This window comes from Canis lupus, chromosome 11 (genome assembly GCF_003254725.2).
Source record: "Canis lupus dingo isolate Sandy chromosome 11, ASM325472v2, whole genome shotgun sequence".
Classification (NCBI taxonomy): Eukaryota; Metazoa; Chordata; class Mammalia; order Carnivora; family Canidae; genus Canis; species Canis lupus.
Genome location: NC_064253.1, coordinates 15797163 through 15819437, shown reverse-complemented (window position 1 = coordinate 15819437; position 22275 = coordinate 15797163). Strand labels below are relative to the sequence as shown.

The 22275-nt window shown below is 39.3% G+C and overlaps 1 protein-coding gene across 7 annotated transcripts in view; it reads right to left on the bottom strand.

The window, feature by feature from the left end:
* Window positions 1-22275, bottom strand: part of MEGF10 (multiple EGF like domains 10) — a 215497-nt gene that overhangs the window by 39658 nt on the left and 153564 nt on the right. For all 7 annotated transcript variants that reach the window (XM_035696985.2, XM_035696987.2, XM_035696983.2 and 4 more), the window contains 6 exons: window positions 20639-20775; window positions 14112-14324; window positions 7441-7615; window positions 5571-5691; window positions 4604-4767; window positions 2306-2408 (listed from right to left, as the gene is read on the bottom strand). In XM_035696985.2, coding sequence (XP_035552878.1) covers window positions 2306-2408; window positions 4604-4767; window positions 5571-5691; window positions 7441-7615; window positions 14112-14324; window positions 20639-20775 — 913 coding nt within the window. The remainder of the gene's footprint in view (window positions 1-2305; window positions 2409-4603; window positions 4768-5570; window positions 5692-7440; window positions 7616-14111; window positions 14325-20638; window positions 20776-22275) is intronic.

Sequence of the window (22275 nt, the reverse complement as noted above, 5' to 3'; positions counted from 1 at the left end):
TTCTTAACAGTATTTCTCAGAATAGCCCCAAAATGGAAGCAACCCAAATGTCTATCAGCTGATGAATGTGCAAATAAAATGTGGTCTACCCATACCATGGAATATTAGTCAGCAGTCAAAAGAAATGAAGTACTGATATAGTTCCAATAGGAATGAACCTTGAAAACAAGCCAGGAGAAGGAAGCCACTCACCAAAGACCACATAGTACATGAATCCATACAATGTCAGAATAGGCAAATCAACAGACAGGAAGTAGATTAGTGGTTGACTAGGGTAGGGAGAAGGGGAAGAAGGTTGCCTGGTTCACATGAGTTGGGGGTAAATGGAGAATAAGTTCCAATAAGTACTACTGGGTTTTTTTTTATGAGGTGATAAAAATCTTCTAAAAATGATGATGATAATGGTTGAACAATTCTTTGAATACACTAAAAACCAGTTGATTATACAATTTAAATAGGTAAATTCTACAGTATATCTTTCTGTCTCTCTACCTCTGCCTCTCTGTCTATATATAAATGAACACATATAAAGATATGCATACATACTCTCTCTTCCTATGTACACACCCATGCACACATATGAACATACACATACACACACACATGCACATATATGAAGAGGTTGCCGGTTATCAGCACTTATCACCACAGTCCTCTCATATAATTCTCATAAGTCCTCACCCATTTTCAGAATTAATCTCAGCAGTAACTGCCCTATCCCCCAGCACTTTCTGGAAGAAATCTGTGTATGGCAGAGGGTGCAGTAATGAAGAGAGTTGGAGATGCAATGGGAGAGCCTTGGTGCAAATCCCACCTTTCATGTTTACTGACCCTGGGGCCTTGTTCAAACCACTGAACTTCTCTGTGCCTTAGTTTCTTCAACTGTAAAAAGGACAAAATGATATTTTCTACCTTGCAGAGTTTCTGTGAGCCTGCCGTAAGTACTCAAGAAGCATTACTTATTATTATTTCTGTTTTTCTTTTTATAAATTTTTGCTAAGAGGTAAGACCACCATGACTTCATAATTTCCTAAATGTCACATCTCTGGCATGGAGGCACAAGATTCTCCTCTGAAAGATGCACCTTTTCAAAATATGAACCATCACCAAAGGGGACAATTAGCTTGATACTACCAGTTTCTGTTTTAGAAGACAAGCTAAAAAACCATTTTGGAAGACACTAAAGCATCGTCAATATGGAAATAGTTCTGTTCTACAAATCTCTCTTTCTTCTCTGAATATAGACACACATATATTTAGATACAAATACAACATATACAAATATACATGAAACACACACATACATAAATGACTATGGGTGAGAATTTTAAAAGAGAGTTTTGGTTCATTTAACTACCTCTATACCTGTACCCAAGTTTCACAGTAGTTGACGCTCAATTGGCACATCAATAGTCAACATTTTATTTTACTTGCAGAAGAAATTGCTCATAAATATGAGCATTTATATTCATCCCAACATTCAATAACTTTCCTGGTGTATTCCCATTTGTAATTTTTCTAAATAAGCATTGAAAATTCCATTCATTCTTTAAGGCTTTGTTTTTGTTTTTTAGAATAAGCTTGATTTCATGTAAAAAAAAAAAAAAACAGGAAAAAGCAGGATCCCAATTTGCTTGGGCATTCAGTTCCCTCTCCTGAGTCTTTTTATCATAAGCAAAAATATGGCTCATTTTCCAAGACCTCTGTTAGTTTGATAAACTTCCTAGCTGGAACCATGAAGCCATATAAATAAAGAGAAACTTCCACCTTGTGGTTACAAAATTGGTACTCAATCGTATTATGAATTTTTATGACTTAAGTGTTATTGTAAGAAAAAGAAAGTTTTAAAACTTTCATGTATAGCAATGAATATTTTAATACTCGCATATTAACCATATTAATATTCAATATTTTTGCCTCACCAATGTGAACTTAGTTATGTTCTTATGGTTTATTTCAATCATTCTTTCCTCAGGGTTCAAAAGTATCACAGAAGGCTTGCTAAGTAAATGCTTCACAGAAATTCGCACCCCACCCCCCACTCCTCCCAGCCTGAATTCTGACAGTCTGACTATACATTAAGGCTCAAGATCAACTGTTCCTGAATGTTTCAACAAGAAGTCATTACTGGATTACAGATTAATTAGGCTTAGCAGTAATACCTTTTGGGTAAAAATGTGGCAGTTTACTGGAGGCTTTACCATTTTTTCTTCCCTGAAAGGTGACCTGCATGTGTTTCTCTAAAGTAGCAAGGAATGGTGCTAGGTGTAATTTGGCATGTTTCATGTAGCAGTCCTTGGCTCACCTGACCATCCAGGGAGGCAGCGGCAGTGGCCCGTGGTGGAGTGGCAGCCATCCGCATGGCTACAGTCACAGCGCTCCGCACAGTTCAGCCCATATGTGCCATCCTGCATGGAAGACAGCAATGAGGTCATGGAAATGCACAATTAGAGATGACAGGGACCTTGGTAAGCCACTTCGGATACAGGACCCTCTTCTCCCAAACACCTCTCAGCCACATGCATTACAATTACCTCTTCCCATGTCTTCTTGGTCCCCCAAACACAAGTGGTAGTGTTTGAACATCACTCAAATTGTAGTTCATGTCTAATATAATGGTCGGTCCTACGAATGGTGAAGCCAACTATGCCACTATGTTGATATATGTATATGCAAATATATGTAGACACATTAATTAATCAAGAGAATCTTTTTTTATCTTATCATAAGCCACCACTCATAAAGAAACTTTCTTTTGCTCCTAAAAGATTTTTATAAAGTAGCTCAGTGTTCCTTATAAGACATGCTACTCGTTAGTGGAAAGGGAGGATCCTAACTCACATAAAGCTCTAAAATTAAAAGAAAATGCTAATTGAATGAAGTTCATTTCTGTAAACTGTTCATGTGATGAAAACAACCATAAGGAGCAGTGAAAATCTTCTGTTGCTTGTCCCAATCAACATCCTCCTTCCTATGCAGAAGTCTAAACAACATGAGTATCCTGATCTGAGATCCTAAGGAAGGCTGGAGTACTTGGTGGTACATACTCCTCCCTGATCTATTCCCAGGCCTTACTGTTTTAGCCTGCATATCAGTTTGGGTCCAGCAGAGACAAGACTCTTTGTGGTCATGATCATTTAGTTTATGGGAGGGGAATGGAAAGTGCTGCATTTATTTATTAACTTAAATTCAATTAGCTAACATAGAGTATGTCATTAGTTTCAGATGCAGTGTTCAATAATTCATCAGTTGCGTGTAACACAGTGTTTTGCATTGCAGAGCCCTGTGCTTTCATGCCAGATTCTGAGGAACGGAGGACCCTATAAACTTTTGGGCAGTGCACAATTACCAAGGGCGAGGAATGTGAGAGTCAGCATAAAACAGGTTGTAGGTGTATGACAGCATTATCATTTGAGTAGAACTTAATAAAATAAAAATAAATAGGCCCCACTCATGTTTGCTGGGGCTCTATAGCATTTAGCTTCACCATAATATGAAACACTTAAAGCATCATCGGAGTTCACTGAATTTTCTAATGCATCTAACACACACACACACACACACACACACACACACACACACACAGGCTTTGCTTTTCTACAATCAGACTGGGAGTAAAAGATGCTCTTCAAGCCCATTTCAGAGCACTGATAATTTGTTCACTGGTGGATGAGAGGAAGCACAGCTAACTTTGTCCTAGGGGTTTGGAGAGCACAGAAAAGCCTAGGGAAATGTTGGGAAATGGGTTATACTTGATGAGGAGGAAGCCCAGGGGAGAATCGGCTCCCACCATGAGGGGCCTGGTTCAGGGGGTCACAGTGTCATCCCGCCATTTCTCCTGGAGGCAGAGAATTCACATTACTGAGAGAATGCTTAATGGCTCAGGAGGAAAGAAATGAGATAGGAGGAAAGAGTCATGAAAAAGAGGGCAAGAAAAAGGCCAAGGGCTTCTGAGGAAGAAAGGGAAATCACCATGTTACCGCAGAACGCGTGTCCCATTTGCAGCTTCTGTCTGCCTGCAGTAGACACGGTACAGGATTTATAATGATGATTCCCTCCAAAATAGGTCAGCAGAGTGGAATCAGACTTGAACTAGGGAAATCTCTGGAGATCCTTGGGGCTTGAGACATACTTGTGTTAACAGGTGGCCGTTTCTAAACCTTTCACCATCTAGATGAGGGTTTCTGAAGACACTGGTCACCACCCTTTCAATCCTCTGCCACTTTCCACCCCAGAGACGGGAGGAATTCTGTGATAACGGAGACAGAATATTTGGAGAGTTGACACGCAGATGCTGGGTGTTTGATAAATATTGTTGACTGGGGCTGCCACGAAGAGACGGGTGTATAGGAACAGAGAGAACAGGAAGGATGGGGGGGGAGGGGACCCAGGCAGAGATGAAGGGAAAGAAGGGAGTGATTCTTGCAGAGCTACCTAACCAGTTTCCACATCTATTCCTTTTCCAATCTATGTCTGATTCGACTTCAAAGCCCTCATTTCTTATCGTGATTTTGTTTGGTTCACACTCGCATCCCTGAAATCAGGAAATCTGCCCCAGCGGGCTGACACTCTGCCCTCAGCTGGGGTGCTGGTTCGCGCGTACCTGGCAGGGGAGTTCACATTTGTCCCCGCGCCATCCAGGCGCACACGTGCAGGTCCCGTCCTGGGTGTTGCAGGCTCCCCCGTGGAGGCACTGGCAGGTCAGGTTACAGCTGAAGCCCCACGTGCCACTGGGACAGCTGATGGAGCAGTCCACCCCGTGCCAGCCTGCCACGACAAGAATGCCAGAGCATGGAGGAAACGACAGCAGCGGGGAGTTTTCCCAAGCCTCTCCAAGCCACGTTTCCCTTTAGAGACATTTTGGAGGTGCACAGCTGGGTCCCCCACCCCAGCACAGGGAGCAGTGGTGCTGCTGTGTAGTGCCTCCATCAGCAACAACCGAGATACCCAGAATCCATCTGTGCTGTATGATCAGTCAAAGATGCCAGCACCAGGAAGCTCCACTGGGCTATTAGGAAGAGATACGGGGGTGGGAACACCCCTAATGTGCAGCGAAGCGCAATGCAGAACGCTGAGGGTTGCTCTGGGTGGAAAAGCGAAATATTTATATGGGAGGGTAAAGGATGGTTTGTGTTTGAAAGAGCAACCCCATCTTTAAGGCAAACCCAGTTAACCACAAACAGTGAGTTTCCAGGACTCTGCCTGTTGCAGCAACTATAAATAGACACATTTTGGCATAAAATTGCATAAAATTGGGGCTCGGCTGCACTTCTTGTTGTGACTCTAAACCAGTCGACTTAGGAGCATGGATATATGTCTACTTATTCACTTTTACCCAAAGCATAGAGACTCCCAGACTTTCTGGAGCTGGCTGCAACCTTAGAGATCTTACCCTAATCCCTTCTCTTGGCTCACAAAAGCACGAGAGCCCACCCTAGACAAGGGGCTGGCTGAGTTTAGATGCTGAATGTTGGCACAGGTGGAGCTAGAACCCGAGTCAGGGTTTCTCTCTTACGACCTTAGGAGGTACCAGGATGAAGGCCAGATGAAAGATTCGTTCGCCCACTTACCTGCCTTGCAAGTACAAGACCCATCTACAGGTGAACAGACAGCATCGTTTTTACAGCCACAGAGAGAGGAGCAGTTTATCCCATAGGTTTCCAATGGGCATGGGATAGAGCAGTCAATTCCCTACACAGACACAAATAGGAAAATGCATGCAATTTTATGAATGAAATAAGACCAAAAAAAAAAAAAAAAGAAATAAGACCAACACAAATAAATAAAAATACATCTTGGCAATGCCAATTATTTCCCCTCTCTAATTTTCACACTTGTATATTTTTAAAGTTGCTAAATGTATCCAGTATACAAATTTTAAAGATTCAAGGCCAACGCTAGCTTGCCTGTTTAGGATACAGCACTAAATGGAACTCAAAGCCTGCTGCCTCATTAGCTTCCCTTCCTAGCAAATACAAAAAACCCTTTGTCCTTGCTCAGACAAGCAGATATAGAACAATAAACTATAAATTATAGTCAATAAATAAATAAATGTAAGTATAAACTATACATTAAATTGCACAATGCTTCCTAGACTTCCTTGTATGATATATAATATGATTAGTGGGTGAAGCAAAGCAACGGAACACATACTCCGCCTATAGCATGATTCAATTTGTTATCTGACAGTAAACCTAAAACAAAGAAGTGGGCCACCAAGGATGACTGGAGGATATCTCCTTTAAAAACAGAAGAGACATGGTGTGCCTGGGTGGCTCAGTCAGTTAAGCGTCTGCCTTTGGCTCAGGTCATGATCCCGGGTCCCTAGGATCGAGCCCAGTCTTGGGTTCCCTGCTAAGCAGAGAGTCTGCTTCTCTTTCTGCTTCTCCTCCCTGCTTGTGCTCTCTCTCTCTCTCTCAAATAAATAAATAAATAAAATCTTTAAAATAAATAAAAAACAGAATAAAATAAAATAAAAACAGAAGAGCCTTAACACAGGCTAATTCAAGGGCTCTACCAAAGAATAGTGGCATAGGTTAGAAAAGCCGGTAAAGAAAGATCCTCTCAACTCTGAGGCTTTATCACCTACTCATTCCACATTATATGCTCTAGAATAACCACCAACATCTTCATTGGTTAATATTGCCCTCTTTCAAATGACAGAAAATAATCAAGACCAAACCAGTTTTCTTTAAAACAAGGATTCCTAATCTACAGCTAAGAAATCCCAGAAACTAGGTAAAATCCTGCTTTGTTGGCACACAGGCCTATTTGCAAGGTCTGGATTTTCAAAGTCACTGAAAAACTTACATACTGTTAACCATCACATGTAAATATATAATAAATGCTGACCCGATAATGTTATGTGCCTTCAAATTGCACGGAGTTAAGATAAAAACCATTCAGAGTAATTTCGTGGAAAAGTAATTTCTTTGTTGCCTATATAATGTAGTAAAATAATTACATAAAGAAAAAAATTATGTAAGCAATAATTAAAATACATCATAGTCCATGACATACATGAATTAAATAATTAATATGAACACTGCCTTTATACTTCTACCCGCTTTCCAGTCATCATTCTAAGGTGACTACTCATTTATTTTTTTTAAGATTTAATTTATTTATTCATGAGAGACACAGAGAGAGAGGCAGAGACATAGGCAGAGGGAGAAGCGGGCTCCCCACAGGGAGCCCAATGAGGGACTGGATCCCAGGATCCGGGGATCACTACCTGAGCCAAAGGCAGATGCTCAACCACTGAGCCACCCAGGTGCTCACTTATATTACTTATTAGTACTTTTCTCTTCATTCTCTTGCTTGTTAATGAAGTGATAGATCTTAGCATATTCACTATACTTCAGAAAAGGTCATATACGGTATGTGGCATCAATATGTTTCACATGATACCCCTCGGCTCCTTCCTCCACAGCCACTCACTTTGAATCCTGGGGCACAGATGCATTTTCCAGTCACACTGTCACAATCAGCCCCGTTGTGGCAGCTGCAGATCTGTTGGCAAGCTTCCCCAAAGAATCCAGGAGAACATGTTTCGTTACAGTAGAGTCCTGACCAGCCCGGCTTGCAGGCACACTCTCCAGACATGGGGTGACAGCTGAGAGACATGGATGAAAGGAGAAAGTCACTCCCGGGTGAACATGACACCCAAGGCCCATGCAAATGTTGCTTTGGCCATGAGCAATGAATGGCTGGGTAATTCCATGCACAATAATTTAAACTGCCTTCCCAGGCTTGCTATGATTTAATTAATTGGCTGAAACCTGATTGGTACTACAGAAATGTTGCGTGAAATCAACATCATGCTCGAACAGGAAGACTATTACAACCGCTTCCTTTTGTCTGAAACTTGTTATGATCTTCATAAACTGAAAGCACTAATTCAGTGACAGGTCAACTAGATGAGAAGGTTTAAACTACTCTGTCCAATGAATGATACCAGATCAGTTAACCAGGATTATGTCCAAGGAACTCCAAAGTCTACAGGCTTGTTTGCCTGTTTGCATTCTCGTTTCTCCATACCTGGTGGTGGAGCAGCTGTCTCTACCTGAAGCAGCAGCTGCATTGACAGGCCAGGCAGCCAGCTGTCACTCTGGAGCAAATGGACACATCAGCTGCGTTGAGAGGCGTGCGTTAGTGAGGCTGACACAATAGGGCACTCTGTGGCACGCAAAACACATGTGCTTCTCGCCATAGGAAAATCTCAACGGTCAAACTAGCTCTGCTTACAATCGGAAGGCTGTTAAAGACCATCTTCCTCCCCTGGTAGAGATAAATCTCTCCCATTAACTACAGCCAACAGCAAAATCCACTGTCTCATCCAGACATTTGGTATTTATCTCATCTACAGATTTTCTACTTTTAGAAAGAATGATTTGCTGGGAGAGGAGAAAGCTGAGATAGAAGAGCTGCTCTCCCTCTACCCTGGTACCTCAGTGAAAGCACACAACCTCTTGAGCCTAATGTACGAGTCTGTCAAGGGCAGATCTCTGCCACACCTCTGTTGGTTGGACAGTTTGCTCCTTTGCTGCAACTAAATGCCCACAAGCAAAGGCCTAGGCATCCATCACAAACATTACTCAGGGAACATGCTATGAAGAAATACCCAAGTGCCACTCTACATTTAACATGGTTTCTTCGGTATAGAAGGTTTGGATTTGAAAGGCAAGTGTTTGAGTCTCGGATCTCCTTAGATCTATTCAGATCTACTCATCTGCTCCCTACTCTTGAGCAAACACGGGGCACCTTCATCTCAAACATAGCATGTCAAATACCGAGTCTTTGTTCTTCCTGTCCTGTTTACTCTCAATCACCCCACTGAAGCAATGGCACCACTAACCACTCGACTGTTTAAACCAGAAACCTCAGAGTTATTCCTGGTAACTTCTCCTTCATTTCCCATATCCCTTCATCACTAGGACCTACTATTCTACCTCAAAAATACCCTGCCTTCACCTTCATCTCTCCATCCTCATCTTCACCATGCTCCCGATGCCTAGGGCATCTATCCCCCCCAAAACCACAACAGCCTTCTGCCTTGCAACTCTGCATTCACTCGTGCCTTGTCACCTAAAGAGTAGATGCTATCCTATCATTCTTGTTAAAACTCTTCAGAAACTCCCCACTACACTTAGAATAAAACCTGTGCTGTCTAATACAGTTACAGAGACTGTGTAATTTATTGTCTAAGCCAGGATATTTTCAAGAGTGAAGAGGGAATTACTCATGATTACATTAGAACAACAGGCCCTAATCCAAACAGTCCCTGTGACCCTAGATATAACGTCATCCTAAATACAGCCCACAGGTCATTATTACCTGGCCACTGCCTACTTCCCAACCTCTTCTTTAGGTATTATTCTCTCTTTATTACTATGCTCCACTACAATGGGTTTCTTTTAGTTGGTGAAAACATTCAGCATTGCCAATATAAGGGCATGGCATGGGCTATTCCATATGCCTGAAATACTGTTTCCCCATTCTTTGCCTGGCCTTTTCATTTTACTCATGTCTTCCTTCCCCTCTAGACCTCCAGCTCCATGAAGACAAGAATCAAGCATGTTTTGTTACCCATCTCTGGCCCAAAGTGGGCACACAGGAAATACTTATTGAGTTAGTGAAAATGGCAGTTGATGTACAGAGGGATCTGATTCTTAAATATTCCTTTCCCAATATCTCCGAGCCATCCAGCCATGCTGAATAATAATCTGTATATCTGCACAGAAAGGCAACATTCACCCTAGAATTAGTTTTTAAAATGTCAAAGTTGATGGGATGAGCACTGGGTGTTATGCTATATGTTGGCAAATAGAACTCCAATAAAAAAATATACTAAATAAATAAATAAATAAAATATAAATAATAATGAAATTAAAAATAAATAAATAAAATATAATTATTATTTGAGAAACTAGATGAATTCACTGAGAATGATCATAGATTTAGAAACTGTATATAGACATTTTCAAAGCTTTTGAGATTATTACTTTGTATATTTGAAAAACTATAATCTGTAGAGGAGATCATTGATGCTATGTTATTTTGAACAGTTACAGTTATGAATGGCCTACATTAAAAATTTAACAAGAATTTGCAAATAAAAACAAAAATAAAAAAATAAAATGTCAAAGTTGTGGCTAAAAGGGAACCACCATTAATTGCAGGGAATACTCACTCACGTGACGTTTCTGATGATACTGTAAGTCAATGCACAGTCTAGCAGCTAGCATTTACTGAGCACTGAATATGTGTTAGCGTCATGCTCAGGAATCCACATGCATTATTTCATTCAATCCTCACAAGTCATTCTAAGCATTGGGTATCATCTCACTTTATAAATCAGGCAACAGTGACCCTGAAAGAGTAATTTATCCAAAGCCCAACATGGGTAGTAGCAGAATCAAACCTGAATACAGATTTATTTGTTTGTTTTTACACCAGAGAAAAAGGAAGTTTGTTCGCAGCCTGCTAGGGGGGCTACATATGAAAAAGAATGGCTAAAATTTAAGAATTAGCACTGCTCAATGGGTTAGCAGAACCAATAAAACCTGTATTGTACAAAAGCAGGGACAAATTTAAATTTCCTTCAGAAAGGTCCAACATTTGAGAAAGGGGAAAGGAATATTTTAAGTGTGGATCAATGTAGCTTATCTTACTTTGACATACTATAAAAAATAGTAAAAAAAAATTAGTAAAAAATATTACTTTACATTAAAAAGTAGAAAATCATATTCATGGTGTAGACACAAATGTTAAACAAAATAGACAATCCAGGGATAGGTAATTGACTAAGTTGTAGGCAGACACAGAAATTGATATTCAATGCCCCCCAGTGAGTATTAGTACAGCACACTGGTTCTCAGATTGATTGACACCAAAATTAGTATTCTGCAATTTGTAATTAGATATAGGAAGCCAGAGCACTTTGGAGGCATTTGATGGGTTTTCATGCAGGCAGCTTAATTGGCAATGAGATTTACGTGTTGATGTGAGTGCAGCAGATTGGAGGTTGAAAGGTAACATACTCCTACTCATTTTCTTTCTAAAGAACAGACTGCTTTGTGTATATGAAAATAGGATTATATGCAGATAGGAATACCTATCATTTCATACACATATATAACTAGATATAAACATTTTAGTAAAATTTTCATTTTAAGAGTTAAATTGTTGCAAGACTCCAATGCAATATTGGCTAAAATAGATCGTAATCAAACTTCCTTTTATTCATTTACTTTGGTGCTATTAATGCTCATATGTAATGACAGTTTTGTGGCATTTGCAAATAGGCATATCCTTATTGCCCACAGCTATTAAATGTCCTTATTAACAAGAGTTAATATACATATCCCATAAGGAATCTTAATAAATCTTAAATTTTGTTTTGCTGTTCAAAACCATTTCCACCATAAGTTAGTTTTTGGCTGAAAAGTACAGGTCACAGTGAATGCTTCAGGCTCTATAATAGTGCTATAATCAAAAACATGAATATCACTTATAAATATACTTAAATTCATTTCAGTCCTATGATAGATTGTAAAAGTAAAAATGGCTACAAATTCTTGGCAACTTCTCCTATCAGGAGGTAGAATGTATTGAAACTGTAGTTGGTTGTGTGACCTGTTTTGTCCACAGGGACATTAGCAAACATGACGTAACCCAAAGTTTCAAATGTGTTTGCATGTTGGCGCTTGCTCCATCTTTTGGTGCTTTTGGAAGCCAGTCATTATGCAAAGAAGCCCAGGCTAATGTGCTAGCTTGCTAAGTACACATGGGGCAGGCACCCATTAACTGGCCAGATGCTGGACCAGTGAGGGAGGAATTCTAGGACCAATCTACATCTAGTTGATCTGCCAGCTGAATCCAGGAATGAAAGCAGAAGAACCACTGAGCTGAGCCCAGCTCGAATAGTCAAACAAAAAACCAACTGCAATAATCATTGTTTTGTACCATGATTTTTTTTAATGCAGCAAAAGCTAACTGATACAAACCTCTACCCAGATATGTGGCTGCAATATATGTCAATATGTACATTCAAATACTCAACATTTACCTAAAGACAATAGAAACTAATAGTCTGTACTGCATGTGTTATCTTAGTAATCAAAATCAAAGGTTTTAGGATAAATACACATCATAAATTATGTAATAGCAAGCTCTACTTGCTTGATTAAATAGAAAAATGAACAAGCTAGATTTCCGATTAATACAAAGATCCTATGCCTTTTGGTTCAAAGGAATCTTGTGTTTCCAAGAACTTTACACTGAAGTTTAAGGTGTAAGAATCGGATGTATGACTCCAACTGTGAATTCAACAAGACAGAGTCTTATCATCAACACTCAACTCATTTTAAAAGAAATTTTCAAAAAATTTTTATTTTTAAATTTTTTTAATTTTCAATTTTTTTCTTTTTTGCAAAAGCTAATTTTTAAAACTGGTTTTCAGGGAAGCACTTCATATGTTAATTGTTTTTAATCTGATTATTTGTTATACATTATTAGACAGATTTTAGTGTTCCTTTGATCTATGTGAGTGTCAAAGAATTTCCCGTACTTCTTTGGTAAAGCATACCTGCTGAGATTCATGTGGCCTATATCAAAATTATCAAGATACTGATGCCAGTCAACTAATAGTCCCCTTGGACCTTGCCACTACTAACATGGTACCCCATTCCAACAAAATCAACATTCTCTCTTCTTCTCCAGTTCTTCTCATAACACAGCTCCTTTGAGTAGGCTTATTAATCTATTTGACATCAGGCTGCATATAACTGAAAAGCACTCTGATATTAAAAAGTTCTTAGCTGTCACTACATGAGGCTTACCTTTTGCTGGGAAAAGCTTTACACTACAGGAAAGGTAGCCAAACTAATGACATGTCCCTACTCCTACCAGCTCCTTAAACATAGGAGAGTTGAAAAACAAACAAAATCCTGCCGAGATGATTCATTTTCACTCCTCAAATGTTTACTTAACCTTGTCATGTAAAGAGTGGCAATATTTGCCAATAAAGCAAACCAAAGTTGATTAAAGCAACATGCAAAGTTGCTTGACATACATTAAGAATGCACTTCTTTGATATGTCCCAGTAAAATATATTCTAAGCATGCACGCATGGGTGGACACACACATACACACACACACACACACATACACACCCTTTTATGGAACAAAGCCCTTTTTTTTGTTCCTAACAATGGCTTAAAGAAGAGACCAACCACAGGCTTCTGCTTACATTTAACTTTTGTGCATTTGAGATCTCAAGTGGCCACAAGTTATCTTTCAGAAGCATAAATGAAGTAACAGTTGTGCTGAATGCAATTAATTCCTGTAACATGTGAACTGCTATATAATGTACTACATTTCTGTTAGACCCAACTTTTCCAGCAGTCTGCAAATGAAGGCCCAGAATTCTAAGTGATATGTATCTGGTCCTTGGGGGAGGGAGAGGAAGAAAGGGGGTGGAGAGGTATTTTCAGGGGCAGACAAGGTATAGTAGGGTGGGTGGGAACCATAGTTTCCTGTTCTTAAATTCTTCAAGAGATTTTTGAGCTAAAAGACCCCTGTGAGTTTTATGTCAGAGTAATCAATTCTGAAAACATATTTCACATGAGACAGCCACATGTGAAACACTTTTACAAATCCTCCACCAGTGCACTTCCTTTCTCCACAGATGTGCTGTCAAGTAAAAGATGCTGCAGCAAGAATCATTTTTGTGTTATTTTTACGTACTAAACTGGACTTAACTCATGCCTCTCATTACATCTTTGCTTCTTAGGGAATGTCACAGAATCCCTCTCTTAGGGAAATGTTCTACTAACCCCAGTAAATTTAATTTTTGGCCACGGCCATGAATAGAGAAGAGAATTTAATAGCCACCCAAGACCATTTACCAATTTTAATGCTTCTAACTTGGACTGTCACCCAGTAAGGAAAGAAGTTTTCCATGTACTTGGTGGTTTCTTCTCAGAATGACCCAGGGGCAGGAAGGGTCTCAGAGTGGGCATCTCTCTGCCAATCCCTCCTTTCAAATAGTAGACACTGCAGTTCAAACTTTAACAGGACACAACCTTCCAGGGGTGGCCGACCCTCACCTATGAGTGTTGTCCAAGTGGCAGGGACACCGCTTGTCACATTTGATGCCGTAGAGCCCTTCGGGACACAGGCGTGCCTCACAGTGCTCACCAGCAAAGCCTGCTTCACAGAGGCATGAGCCACTCACGTGATAACACTTCCCTCCATTGACACACTGGCAGGTCTCAGCACAGCGAACTCCGTATGTGCCAACGGGACACTCGTCCTGGCAGCTACCAAGCAGGAAGTGAGAGCAGAAGATAGATTAGTTAATGCCATGTACAAATAAACAGTATACATACCAGAAAGATACCAGGAGATACCAGAAAAGGGAGAAGAGTAATTGCCCAAATGAGGAAATTAAAATATATGCTTTTCCTGTTTCAAAAAGAAAAACTTCATAGCAAATTTCAAACAATGTTAATTCTCTTGGCTTTCATGGTGACATTAATCTCAGCCATGTGTCTGCTCTTTTCAACGCTGAATGGCAATAATTGTTCCTCATTTAGAAAGTTATGTATTTAATAAACAAAGTTCTCTCTAGATCTGGGGAAGTCAGAGCTATTGCAATCAGGTTTCCTTGATTCCACCTGGAGAACTCTTGCCACGTGAAGTTTCTTTCATAACACAAAATTTCTGTTAAGTGGGGTACTGTCCTCTGTTTAGAAGAAAGGCTGACAAATGGCAAAGAAAATAATGTCAAGTCTCAAAAATTCACTTTATCTTTTAAAAAATGACATTAGAGTCTGGTCCCAGAGGAAGGACAGGCTCTGGATAAGTCAGATCAGGTGGGCAGCTGAGTGGCTGGAAGGAATCATGAGAGAGAAGAGAAAATTATCATCACTCCATAGAATGCATGACAAGTCGTCGGGCCAGCCAAGTTTCTTTTTGACCTGGCAAGGTGACTTCCAGAGTGTCCTGCAACAGAAGGTGCACTTCCTGCCAAGGGAGAGAGAGATGGGGTCTTGTCTAGCCAAGCGGCTGCCATAAGTACAATACACTTTGTGGTTGGGAACCAGCAGACACTTCCCATGTGGCTCTCAAGTCACGCCAGACCCATGGTCAGAAATGTAGGTCAGCACTGCATTTTTTCAGATCAGTATAATGCAAGCAGCAAGTGCATAATAATGAATTCTAGGATACGTAAAGGAAGTAGCAAAAGCTCTGAAAAGCAAACATTTTCCACAAGGCTTTGCATATTTTTAATAATAGGGTATGATTAGTAATAATAGCAAGTTTGAATGGGATTCTATTTAAATATAGATTGTAAATCTTGAGATCCCTTTGACACTTCTCTGGTTAACCCTGACTCTAGCATATATTTAATGTGATAGAGAAAAGGAAAGGGACCTCTTGTAAACTTGGTCTCACCTGACACTTAGGATATCTTGCGGTGTGTTTGTTAATAGGCAAAATCTTCAAATCAATTGCTCAACAAACCATTTGCAAAGTCCTGTAGTAACTACCTATCATTTAGCATAAAATCAGATGTGTGCTTTAAAATTACACAGGAGTATACCTATTTTTAGACCAGAGTATTTTAAAAAGGTACTCTATTTTTAACTTGTAAGAAGCTTTAATAAGCCAAGTCACTTAGTTTATTCGGTAAAGATGTCAACTTTAGAGAAAGAAATGCTGAGGTACAATAATTTGGCCACACCATGGCTCTGCTAAGGGCTGCTAACAACTTTTCAGCCTGTCTGTCCAGATTTTCTTGTGATTCAGTACCAAAAAGGAAAAGATAAACAAGGTAAAATAACATTGCTTTCTTTCTCTTTCTTTTTTTAAAGGTTGGATTTATTTTTTGAGAGCCGGGGGGGGGGGGGGGCTCACATGACCAGGAGGAGGGGCAAAGGGGGCCAGAGAAGCAGGCTCCCCGCTGAGTAGGGAGCCCTGACATGGGGCCAGGAACCCGGGATCCTGACCTGAGCCAAAGGCAGACTCTTAACCTACTGAGCCATCCAGATGCCTGCTTTCTCTCTCTTATATGGATTTGAAAACAAATCCAACTGTTAAGCTTTGGGGCACATGATTTTAACTTAGTAAAAAAGGTTAGCTCTAAAAGTAGGTGAACTGAGTATAGATCAGAAGTCTGGAAAAATGTCTGCTGCCAAATAACAGGGAAGCAGTGTGTATATTTTATCCTATCTTGGCAGAGACTTCCTTTTCTTTGGGAAAACAAAATCTATAATAGCTAGTCCTGACCCATATTTACCTTTTGAACCTATAATAAAACATACTACTAGTTTGTATTATAAATGGCAAAAACCCATTTGAATTTCCCTCACTAAAGTATCCACTACATAAAGCTTGGTTCATATTCTCATTTCTTTTTCATCAAAGTTGCACTTGTATGAAAATCCTGTTAATAATAGTTATGTCTACTTCCATCACCAAACCAAGGTGGTAGGATATCTTTCTAGAAGTAAACATTTTCCATCTTGAAAATAAAAGCAATCATGAAGTAGCTTATACTTTTCAGGTTAGTGGAGTTAAAAGTCTTTGTCAAACAGACTTATTTCCTCCCCTTTTGGCCCCTTTATCCAAAAAGGGCATCATTTCTCAACAAATTTTAAGCCCTTATTGTTTTTGTGACCACAGGCAGAACAACAACAACAAAAAGCTCTCCTAGGAATTAGTAAAAGAGGTAACAGATTTTCCTACGAGAGAGGGCAGAAAGGCTGATAAAGATAGAGCCATAAAAATCGGTCATACATAGTATAAATATGGAAATTTGGAATTTATACATTTTTTTAATTTTTGTTTTTGAGTAATGCTCTGGAATTGGAAAAAAAATGGATAAGCTTTAAGTAGAGATAATAAAATATGACACCAATTCCCAAACCAGTGAGGGTCACAGGTTTGTTTTAATGCCATTTCGATTTTTATGTTGCATCTTGTTACAAACAGATGGAAAAGGAAGTGACTTAGCATGTAAGGGGGTGGCAGCTCCTTTCTCTCTGCCCCATTTTGAGCATGTCCCTCCCTAGAGTGCCTGGAATAATTGGGCCAAACCATGATTTAGTGTGAAAGAATCACATTCCTCATTAAACCTGGGATCGATGGATCAGCTGCCTGCCTTTCAAGCATCTGGAACTGCTGCTCTGGGGGAAATATAAAAAGAGTTGGAAAATAGTTTTTCCATAATCCCCAATACAGGAAAGCTACCCCAACTAGAGACCAATGCTACATCCCCCCAAATCCTGTCCATCATTTCTGACTTTACCTCCTTTGGCCCACATTCATTCTTCGCTTGCAGGTTATATGGAACACAGGCATGTCCAGAGTCCTGCCTTCACACCTTGGGAGGGATGATGACAGAGCCATAGCTCTCTCCATCCAGCAAACTCTTAGAGAGCACCAGTTCTGTGCATGGACCCCAAAGGCCTAAGCAATTCCATGGCAAGCCATTAGCATTGAGAACACTCCTTTAACCCCTTTAGAAGAATTTCTATGAGGATCTGGAAACCATCTTCTCTTTCCTCTTGCTTGGTGGTGCCATATTACATTTCCTCTCCACAGTGTTCTCTCAACCTTTCCACAAACCCCAAGGACTATTATTTGGACGTCTCATAAGCTGCTCTGTCTGCCTACAAGGTGTCTGTTTTGTTTGTTCTGTTTTCACTTTGGCTGGAAGGGCCGTGCCCACATCCTGGGAATGCTTTGCTGGCAGCTGCCTGTGGTGGTAGGTACCTGCTCCTCCAGCACCAGTGCTCTGGTCTAACCTCAGTGATCAAGTTACACTGACTTCTCCAAACACGGAAATGCCAAGACCCCAGGCCCTCAACGCTGCTCAACGCTGTGGCACATCTCCTGCCACAAAGTGCCCCATGGCCACTCATGTTTTCCTATCTTAGTGACGTGTGTGTGTGTGTGTGTGTGTGTGTGTTTGTGTGTGTGTCTAGAACCCAGATGGGGATGTTATAATTGAAAACACAAATCATGTTGTCAGTGCACTAGCAAAACAATAGTTATCAGAAGAGCAATTCAAGAAGAAATTCCCTCTTCACTTTTCTAGTCTTTTTTTGGTTCTTTGACTTCCTTGCTTTAATCTAAAATTCACCTGGAAATTAGCAGCCACTCCCCAACCCTGCATTCCAAATAAGATGAGTATAAGCTTGCCTTGTATGTTTGTTGTTTCTTTGTTGCCTCAAATTTGAGACTTAAACTATGACAGGATAAGAAAAATAATTATTCAGCTGGCCCTCAGATAACACTGGTTTGGATTGTAAAAGTCGGCTTACATGGAGATTTTTTTTTTGACACACAGTACTGTAAATATATTTTCTCTTCCTTATAATTTCTTAAATTTTTTCTCTAGCTCACTTTGTTGTAAGAATACAGTACATAATACATATAACATACAAAATGTGTTAACTGACTGTTTATGTTATCAATAAGGCTTCCTAAACAGTAAGCTATCAGTAGTTAAGTTTTGGAGGATTCAAAAGTTATATTTGATTTTTGACTGCATGGGGGGGGGGGGGGTCAGTGTCCCAAACACCTGAGTTTTTCAAGAGTCAACTGTATTTAATTTTTTAGTGCCCTAAAATATCTGACAAAGCTATTATTTGGGATTCTGTGTGGTTCCATGCCTTTCTCTTCCTGACCCATTTTTCAATAATAAAGTATTAATGTCATGTTATCCAGAACCCAGCTAACAACATCTATCCAAAACACAATTTTAGCCAGGACATAAGTCACAAAAACTTTCTGAGAAGCCCAATTACATATTACAAAAATCACACTCTGAAGGGTGTCATTAATGCGTAACATCAAAAAATTAAAGTTAAAATCCCTAGTTCTATTAACAAAAGATGAAAAGCCTTTTAATGAAGTTCAACAGATACTACTGACAAAGTTCTTAATAAAAACAGGGATTAAGGGGCACCTGGGTGGCTCAGTGGTTGAACATCTGCCTTTGGCTCAGGTTGTCTGTTTCTCCCTCTGCCTGTGTCTCTGCTTCTCTGTGTGTGTCTCTCATGAATAAATAAATAAAATCTTAAAAAAAAAAAAAAACAGGGATAAAAAAATACTCAAACACAAGAAAGTTTACTAAAAACCAGTAACATGAAACTACAATGGAGCCATTTTCAATAAAATCAGAAACAAGACAGGAATTTTCGCTTTGACCTCTATTTGTTAACTCTGATTTAGAGGTTTAAATTAATGCAATTATGTCAAAAAAATGAAGCAATTATTATAAACACTGAAAAGTAGATACAAATATGTTTTGTAGATGATGAAATAACTATAGTTTTTGCTAAAAATAATATTAGAATTAACTAAAAATTTTGATAGACAAGCTAAATAAAAAAAAAACTCATAATTTTTTCTTTATCCTGACATAGCCAATTAGAAATAGAAATGAGATTTTCAACAAATTACTTATAAATTTAACAAGAAAGTACAAATTCTAAGTTGGGAGGTGGCAGGGGAGGGGGGAACCAGGCTATATGGTTATATGGTATCTTATTAAAAGTCAAAAAATTAGATCAGAGTTTTGGAAAGAAAAAAAAATGAGGGAAAAAGGTTGAAGAAATCTTTAGGTCACAGATATCACTAAAAAACAATGATAAATAAATAAATAAATAAATAAATAAATAAATAATTTGTTCCGTTCCTAGACATCACTCAAATTGATACTTGCTAGTATTAATACAGCTCAGGGAAATCACTCAACTATAAGAAGAACTAATGTTTGTAAGCTTCCTCACAGTTCTAACTGCTTTAATGTACTTACTGAATCCTGATAACAACCCAAAAGGACAGTAAAATTATTATTGGACTATTAATGATAAGGATGTTTCTAAGGACACAGTTTCCAAAAATCTTTGTTTTGAGCCAGTATAGTCCCTTACCTCTCCAGTCTTTTTTCTCTAATTTTACACACATACCCAATAAGCTTGGTTATCTGGTCTTTCAGGATTTAAGAGATGAAAGAGCAAATTACAAGGTGTAAGGTGAGCAAAGCTGTCTGGGGTAACCCTTTACTATCTAATGCAAAAAATGACAGCAGACGGAAGAGCCACATGAGCAGAGCCACGCATTCACTCTTTTTCACATGGGACTGGAGAGCCCTAGAAATCTCATTGGATCTTCCGCAGTCACCACTGCACAAGAAAATCACTGATATTCTTAATAGAATACTGAATCATAAGAAGGTAACGTTAAGCCCAACATACTTGCTAAAGATAACCCGGTACACATCCAATTTTGAAATAAATCTACCAAAAAGTGTTTAAGATATAGAAAGTTTCGGTCTTTGAAGTGGCTGTCCAACCACTTGCCTACTTAGCTGGATAGTTGATATTTTATTAATTTATTTTTTAATGCTTTATCCTCAATTCACCACCGTTGTCTATGGCTCACTTTCTACACACAGAGTTGGGAAAAAAATCTGTCAAATGCACTAATACTTTATAGATGCCTCTGGAATATTACAGAATAGTCACAGACATGTGGTAGCAAAGGTGTTCCCTGGGCTCTGCAAGCTTTCCTTTTACACCATTACGAATAGTCAGAGAAAGACAAGACTCTCCCTTACCGTTCCCCTGTGTATCCTGGACTGCAATGACATTGGCCTGTGGCAGCATCACACGTCCCTCCATTATGGCACTGACATTCTTGTGAACAGTTCTTTCCAAAGCGACCCTCGGGGCAAGGCTGACCACAGACTGTGCCCTGCATTCAAAGAGACTTAGAAAATTACATGGGCCTCCAGCCAGGGAAGGACCAAAGGGGGAGGGAAAGAAAAGACGAAACAGAAAGAGAGGAAGGCATAGGGGAACAGAGCTGCAAGGAAATTAGATGAAGGGGATTTTAGAACACATACAATCTGTTCATCATTGTAAAAATGTTCGACATTTTAAATGGTCTTCTTTACTCGGTCAGCCTATAGCTCAAGATACATTCAAAGATGGCAAAGTGATATTAAGAAACACCCATATTCAAAAACTGAAGTTTAAGATAGTTACATGAAATTATGATGGTAACCAAAGGATTTTATAAATCCTCCTAAGTGTTCTTCCCTGTGTGTATATGTCCAATAAGTCAACAATACTTATTGAGCACCCATTACATAAACCACAACATCTGGTGCAAATAGAATATCCAAATGTTTTACCATATGTTCTAAAGCAAATACATATTTTCATTGGTTTTATTTCTTATAAGGTAAAATGGAGCATAAGATGGAAATTTTGTATAACCAAATTAACGGTAACATCACCTAAGATATAATAGCCCTATAAGAATGAACCTAGACATTTTATTTCAGAAGAGAAACACTTTTATTTCCAGTAGGTTGAACAAAATTTGCTGGGCCAAGATCAATATTGAGGCTTATTTCCTGGGAAGAAAAATCAAGAGAGTAACTTGGACATGTCTCCTTACCCTAGAGGCTGTCCATCTTGTCAGGCACTGTCATTATATTTATTCCAATTCTATGTTAATAAGACTAAGTACCAATAAGTCAATGAAATACTCTATGATTTTCTACTTCACTTGGCTATATAACTTGGGCTTTTAGCTTATCATCTGTTTATTGGAGTTATTGTTAGAACAAACAACATATCCCAAATAACAGGGATTTAAACTGTTTTGTTTTTTTTTTTTTAACTGTTGCAAGCTGTTGCTTTGTCCTCCTTCTCTCTAAAAAAAGGCAGACTGTGGGCATTCTGAAATTGGAGGCTAGTGAACACCAGATGGTTTTGTAAATGTTTATTCTGGATAGCGTAAGAAAATACATTTCCTCTAACTCCTGGCTACCCACAAAGGCAGTTGGTGTGCTAATTAAGTCTCCTCTGGTGGTTTCTAGCTATCTACAAACAAGGAAAGTTCTTCCACAGACTCTTGGAACTGAAAAAGCCTTTGAGAGATGATTCAAATCAATGCCTCACTGAGAATCATCTATGCGTCAGGCATAGAGCTAAGCTCTGAGAATCAAAGATAAGGTCACAACCTTTAATTAGTTCACAACACGGTGGGGGGAGGGGGTAGATGTAAAAATAGCTCTAATCCCTCCATTCTAGCACAACACATCAACAGGCCTGAAAAAATAGCATGCCAAGGGTCAACCTGTGGTAAGCAGGAGTTCTGGTGAAAATTTTCATTCTCTCAGGGGCTGACTCTACTCATATTTGGTAGTGGTCCCACAACAGCTTCAGAGATGCTGTTGAAATA